Source organism: Alligator sinensis, unplaced genomic scaffold (genome assembly GCF_000455745.1).
Source record: "Alligator sinensis unplaced genomic scaffold, ASM45574v1 scaffold546_1, whole genome shotgun sequence".
NCBI lineage: Eukaryota > Metazoa > Chordata > Crocodylia > Alligatoridae > Alligator > Alligator sinensis.
Window position 1 is genome coordinate 341,610 of NW_005842061.1, and position 7,543 is coordinate 349,152.

At 38.3% G+C, this 7,543-nt stretch overlaps 1 protein-coding gene across 1 annotated transcript in view; it reads left to right on the forward strand.

Moving 5' to 3' along the window:
• The first annotated feature begins 260 nt into the window (after nucleotides 1-260).
• Nucleotides 261-7,543, forward strand: part of UNC5B (unc-5 netrin receptor B) — a 124,217-nt gene continuing 116,934 nt past the window's right edge. The window contains exon 1 of the mRNA XM_025203541.1: nucleotides 261-287. Coding sequence (XP_025059326.1) covers nucleotides 275-287 — 13 coding nt within the window. The 5' untranslated portion in view covers nucleotides 261-274. The remainder of the gene's footprint in view (nucleotides 288-7,543) is intronic.

Sequence of the window (7,543 nt, forward strand, 5' to 3'; positions counted from 1 at the left end):
ATTGACACCCAGTAAATCTGTTACATTACCCTTTAAATAGTGAAGAGCAGTGTAATCCATTCACCCTTTAATTCCTTCTTTCCCTGGGAACTGACTCTTTGGCCCCCACTCCCCAGTGGCCTCTTCCAGATTGTTTTAAAATAATATTTATGTTGCTTTTCTTAAATGATTTTTTGTCTCCTTTGAAGTGAGTTTTAATTAAATTGCTCTGTCTCACCTATCCCCAAATATGTTCCAGGCCTCTCTTGATGGCTGCTGAAGTTTCTAGTGTCCAATGCCTTGGTCAAGTGGGTATCCTTTTGGAACCAAGCGTTCTAGATTTTTGTATTTCTTTTTGTCTCAGACCAACACGGCTACCAAATACATCCTTGGTCAAGTGAGGAACTTCTAAAATCTGTTTTGAAGCAAAGTCTGGTTCCAAAGAGGAAGCTATGGAGCAGAGGCATTCTTGTAAACTGGAGGTCCCTTTTTTTGCCCAAGGAGAAGTAATTTTCCATAAGAACTAAATTGGACTTTCTGTTAGGATGATGCATTTGCATCTCTAAGGTATCCCTTCCCCCCCCCCCACTTCCTGTCCCCCAAGTATTTGCAACTCATGTGATGAATCAAATTTTAAGAACTGTGGTAACTGCATATGGATTTGGTGTCTATAAAGTCAGGAATATTCTGAGGTGGCAGAGTACCAGAGGTTCATGTTATACAGAGCCTTTAGGAAGCTGTTCCAGCTGGAGTTGTTTGGAGGTAGAACCTAGAAATGTAATGGGACTGGATGCAGCTTTTGAACAAGGATACCTCCATTGCTCTCTTGACTGTTTTACTATCCCTTTTTTTTTTTATCTATGTTTTCTGTTCAAGTTAAAATCTTTGTAGTCAAAATAAGAACTTGGATGATTTGGGTTTTTGAGAGCTAAGAAAAACAACTGATGGCAAAGATGGAATCCTTTTGGGAAGCATCAAGGTGATCTAAGACAGCATTGAAGGAGTAAAAATTAAATAACAAAATACCATATTTTCTCACTTACAGCGTGACCTGGAATAAAATATGTGCCTTGTTTTTGAAAGGCAGAATGAAGAAAAAAAGATCTTTCCTTGTAGTAAGTGACTGAGTAGCACCAGCTAGGGAGTCTGCCACGTTTGTTATTCTGTTCCCTTTAAGTCCCTGAAGATTTTACTTTTGCTTTTGCCTGGAAAGCAGCAAAAAATGCTCTTACTGTATTTTGTCCCACGTATTACACAGTGCAATTTCCAGCAGCTGTTTTTTTGGAAAAAAAGATGTTTTGTATATGAAGAAAATATGGTAAAAGGGAAAGTGACTGTAGATGGAGGGGGAGTGAGGAGTTTCCACTTTGATGGAAAAGTGAGCTTCTACTTTGGCACAAAGGCTATAAGGTTGGCATAAGAACACTAACTTAGAAGATGGCTACGCAAAAAGATTATTTTTCCTTGCTGCTGTTAGAAAAGTAGTATCTGCCACCTCAAAAGATACGCAGGTTTCCTTAACTGATGTAACTGCTAAGAATTTGAAGTGCTCAAAAGCACTTAGTTCCCCAAGCAAACTTTTTAACTAAGAGGATTCTTTCGTTTAAGCAACCAAAGGTATGGGGAAAATTATCTGATGTCCCAGTCAGTCCTAAAAGGCTATTTGCAACCTGTCATTTTGGTAACCATCTGCTAGAAGCCCTTAGGGATCATTCTATATATCGAGTCAGAATCCATAACGAAGAGAGAGGCTGTAAGTATTGTTCACAGGAAGAAACTTAAACCGGAAGTAGTGGTGGATGATATGTTGGTATATGAGTCCTCTGACAAAAATGTCCTGCTGTTCATGAGATCCCCTTTGTCCATATGTCACATAAAGAAAGGGAGTCTGTATGCATAAGTAGGTGACAAGAACTGCTGCACCCATGCAGGAGAACACCAGTGAGCTGGAAGGATTTCATTTTCAAGTATTTCAGTATGTGACCTCAAGCAGAGCAATGATATTTTTTAATTATGTAGTTTTTAGGGTTTGTGAAGGGAAAGGAATTAATGTAAAAAAATGGTTTTTTGCATATGTGAATAAAATTCTATACCAGCCCTGCGAATGGGAAGCCATAATGTGCCCATGCATAATGGGATGAGCTGTGATTTATGTCACTTCTGAGAGCTGTTTGTGGTACAGGATCAATGGATGCTAATATTCCATATTAGGGTAATGTAAATATAAATAATGTAAATATGAAGATAGCTATTAATACAGGTGCTGCAATAACTGTAACTTTTAAAAACAAATGTACAAGTCATTTTCATAATCTTAAACTAGGAGAATTGATGCAATATTGAAAAACTATGGCCAAGGTAATAGAAACAGTGTAGGTTGCTTGCTGATCACTGTAAAATAGGATATTTACTTGCTGACCCCATTAATTGTTACAGAAGGAAATGGTCCTTTGCTAATTAACAGAAATTGGCTTAACAAGATGAATGGTCAGGAGAGCCCCATCTATGTCTTACTATATCTAATGAAGGAATTAAAAGGATAAACTTCATGTATGTTTACCATATCAGAATTTTAAGATGCATCCTATGCCTTATGGTTTGTGAGTATATGTGCAAAACAGAAGTGAAGAAGCCAACTGCTGCTGTGTCATTTAAGTAAACAGGAGGCGTAAAGGTTGGGTAAATTTGGAGTATGGAAGGGGTCATTCCTATGTTCATATTTAAAATTCATTGAAATGGGTGACACCAATAGTGTGCTCCTACTGTTGATGGAAGTGTGAGGATGCATTGAGGCAGTTCAGTATTCACATGTGAATTTTCATTGTGAGACAGGGATTGTCTACTACTCGGTGTCTAGTGCAGTGAAGCACTTATTTTATTGTTTCCTAGGCATTCCCATAATAAAAGTGACTACTAATAAACTGGCATAGGAATGAGATTAACAAATTTGACCTGTTTTAGGCATATTAATAGGTAGAATTAGAATTGGATTCGTCAAAAAATTCTTACAGTGAATATATTTAATGAGTTGGTCAAATGTTCAGGTCTCTAAAGCAATGTAAACAGTATCCTTACCATATAGAAATTTCTCCAAACTTTTAAACCATGTTGTTTGCTTTAAGTTCCATATTAATAACAGCAGTTTAGAAGGGCACTTGAAAAATCATGAAGAGTTTCTAGAAAACATTGTAAATATGGCTCTAGCATTAAGAAAATGTAGGATATATGAAATAAAAAAAAATCCTTCTAAGAATGTGACTGCACCCCATGATGCTACATAGTTGAGATTATTATGACTGTACTAACCTACTCTGGAAGTTTGAGTCTCAATTTGCTTGTATTTGAAAGCACAGCACTTAAATTCAAAATAGGTTTGGACCAAAAAGTAAAACAAACCTTTTTTTTTCTGAGGAAGCAACAGCAAAACAGACTCTTTTTAGTATTTTTGTTAAATTTTGAACTGAAGCTTCCCCTCAAGAAAATGTAATTTCACACACGGAAAATGGAACAAGAAGCCCATAATACTTGGAAAAAGAACATTAGCAAAGGCTGGAAAGAATTACTCTAAATTTGAGAAAGAGAGAAGGCATTATTTTTGGAGTAATTAAATTTTATGAATGCTTATTTAGAAAGAAATTTACTTAGTTCATTGTGTCATAAACTTCTGGAAAAGAGAAGAGACTCAAAGCAAGTATTCTGCCTCTGGTAGCAGTCCAGTTCAGGGATGGGCTTTAGACTGCTATATCTCTGAAATTAACATTGTGTATAAACTTACAGTGCAATGTGAAAGAGCAAAGATGCATTATCTCAGTTCTTTCTAAAACAAAAATAGCCAGAAGTAGAATCATTGTATAGCAGCAGCTTTATTCCAGCACCCCCCCCCCCCCCCCCCCCCCCCAAACAAGCCATTACTGCAAGAGAGCAAACAGTAGATACCAAGCCAAAATAATTCTCTTTTAAGAGCAAAAAAATGTTTCTGGTTGTTCAAATCATATGGCAAATTAAAAATTTTCATCCTTGCTCTTAGAAAAAAGTGGTTCCCAGAGAACAATTATTCATGATGGGGTACAGGAATAGTGTTAATAGAGAGTTGCCCTTTTTGAATTATACAGAGATCATCAAGACCTATTGAAAAGGAAAAGTTTGTCTAGAAATTTATTTTTAGTGGCAAGACTTAAACAAGGTACTGAAAGTCTTATGTGATTTGTGGTCCTTTCTGAAACACACTACAGACTGGTTTATGTCATCTTTGTAAGTGGGTTGCTTAATCTTGGCAAGGGATGAATGCTGACCTCTGCAGGGAAGGACAAGTACATACACTTAATGGTACCTGCTACTTATACCATTTGTCCAGAGTATACCCAACATGTTTTGGATTTGAGTGAAAACTATTTTTGGGTCATCAGGTAATCTCATGTCTCTATATTGTGGAATTTGTTACCCCTCTTTTGCAAGATGGAAGAATTTTTGTGGGTAATATCTTTTTATTGGACTAACTGCGTGCTTGGGATTTAGACAAGCTGTTGGGTGTCACAGTATGCTTCCTTGGGTCTTGCAGCTCATTTTAAAGCATCTCATACTGGCCACTGCTGGAGATTGGGCACCCCTCTAGTGGACTGATGCAATGTGGTGGTTCCGACATGACACGTTTCTAAGGACTAGAGGCAAAAGTTAAGTTTTAATGCACCTAATGAAGAATGTCTTGCCTTCGAAAGCTTGTCTAACTTTATTCCAACCATGCAGTTGTTCCAATAAAAGATATCATCCCACAAAAATCCCTGCCTCTCATTTTAATGCATATAATTTTTTGTGAAGAAATTGTTTTGGGTTTTTCCTTCAGATTAATTCAGTAAAACACACTAGATCACCTGCTAAGCATCCAGCATTATACGTGTTAATCTAATGTTTTGTGCAAACACTTTGAAGGGCACCAGAGAAATGAGGTTATAACCCACCAAGGTTGTGCTGCAAACTGTCTTCTTTTGTGGTGACTAGCACTACAAACTACCATACAACAACTCCAGCGGTCACAAATTTGCTTAGACTAGACGTAGCAAGAGAAAAAGATGGAAAACAACACAGAACAAGAAATCCACAACATAAACCTCTCAGTTTTGTATGCCTGACAAAGGGCATTGGTTTAAAATTACAAGGGATGTAATTCTGAAAAATCCTGTGTTCTGAAAAAAGGCATGGAGACCAATGACATACCTGGTTGAGGTAAATGGGGCTATAATGAAGAAATGTATTGTTACTAAAGGTTCAGAAAATAGAAAAGGAATTCAAATGGATGCCAGCCATGTAATTACTATGAGAGAAAATTGTTCTCCTTTTCACTGGTCTGATGAGGATAGTGATGATGATATTAATGTAGAACCTAAAAATGAAAATGTCACTATGGAAAATGAATCTGAAAATGTTAGTGACACACTGTAGAAGCAAATGACAACTGCTTTTCCTAACATGTACTTCCAACTGGAATCGCAAGCCTCCCCAAAGCCTAAACATATAATTTAAAAATGACAAGGGAACAAAGTGGAGTGGTGAGGTTTAAGACTGGTGTTACGGCACCTTTAAGGCCTGGAACATTCTCTGTGGAGTTCAAAACAAATGGTTTATATTTTGGAAGCAAATGCAGCTGGAGTTGGTTGGAAACGAGACGATAGAATGAAGATGAGGAGGAATGCGGTTGCAGGCAAAAGTCCTCTTTCTACTTTACTGGATTATTTTGTGGTTTTCCAATCCCATCAAAGCTTTCCTAGGTAATTTAACAAGCTGCTTGGCTGACTGGATTTTGGGAGATGCACAACTGCCAGTCAAACAGCAGTGAAAAGCAGTTACATTCAAACTACTTCAAGCAGGCCAGACATCTTATAGTCCTTGTTTACCTGGGTAGGTTTTGCCAGTTCCACAGGTATTGTACGCGCCATAACTGCTCATGTAGATGCTCATGTTTAGACTGTAAGAACGGCTTCTTTTGGTCCAGTTTAAGTTCCTTTCCAGGCAGCGTAAGCTAAACTGAAAAAGGCCCTCTTAGAATGGGATAAACACTTCGGCTGCTTCCAGATATTCAACAAACAAACAACGCTTTACTTTAAACTTGGTGTGCTCCTATGCCGAGCCCAGCACGTGCCCAGAAGAGGCAGTGCATTAGTTGTGCCCGGCTCGCCCAACATTGGTATAGATCATGGGCTTTTATCTACTAGCTGATTGAATCAGCTTTAAATAAAAGTGCCAAAAAGTCCCACTAAAGCACCTGATCTGCACAGGCATTGCAGAGCCAGGTCAAACAAATGTGCTGCTGCTTCTGATAAAGTTTTTCTTTTTTTTTTTTTTTTTTTAACATCTATAAGCAGCCTTCTATATAGGGTAGGTCTGCACATGTGTGTCAATTGGTGATAAATTCTCGTCTTAAATTGTGCTGGGGGGGAAATCCTTTTTTGACGAGGTCTTTAAAAGACTCTCAACGTATTATGGCTTTGTTGGGGTGAGCTGTTCTCATTCAGTTGGCTATTTCTGTGCGGGGAAAAAAATTGATCCATGAGGTTAGATAGCTGCCTACCCAGGATTCAGATGTGGGGAGAGCACCAGAGAACCAGAGCTAAGGGAAGTAGGAAAGAAGTGGGTGGTAGAAGATGCTATCTTCCTTTTTTCCACCTCCAAAAAACAGGAAAACAAACTTTCTACAAATTACAAAACTAAAAGCAAACAGAAAACTAAACAAACTTTTCACTCATAGAAGATGGCTGATTGACAGCCCTGGGATCTTGACTTCTCCAAAAAGGTGATTCTAGTGGTCCCACCAATGGGTACCTATACACATGCAGCAAGGCTGCTCCAATGAACTGTAATTACAGAGCATCGGAATAGACTTGATTACTCAAATCTGCTGAAGTGTCATAATTACTATGCTCCAGCAGACTCCAGTGTCATGTTCTTCAGTGTACACACTGAAAAATGGCAGCAGGGGCACTTTAATTAGAGCGGCTCTTGAAAAATGGCAAGCTTTAGTTAAAGTGCGCCGCCCCCCCACCCTCCAAGGATATATGTGTATAAATGGCCAAAGTACCCAAGCCCTTGTCTGGCATAATGTATGTTCCCCAGGTTTCTTCAACCCTGAATATCTCTTATTTTTTCTTTAAATGTTGTAAGTGGTGTAAGAATGCATCTTTATATACTGGCAGACAAGGTTCTTTGGGTGAATCCAATATCTTTTATTAGATCAACTTAAATAGTTTCAGTTTATATATACTGGGCATTTTGGCTGAACTCAGGAATATTATCACTTAGATATATGGGTTTTATGCCATGAAGTTTATACCAGTGCTGGCTTGGGTTTGTTGGTACCTGTCCTTCTGTGTCCTGTCCCCCCACTCCACTCCCTCATCTCCAGCTACCTGTCCATACTTGTGATTTACTTATTTCCCAGATAGGGATCCTTACTAGGGAAACTTTTATATTCAAGACTATACTGTCCATAAATGCTTCTGGTATTTCTCTGACTCTTTTGTGAAGGAACATTCATAGACTGATAGTATCAACTTGGAAAGAGCGCCAACATGTG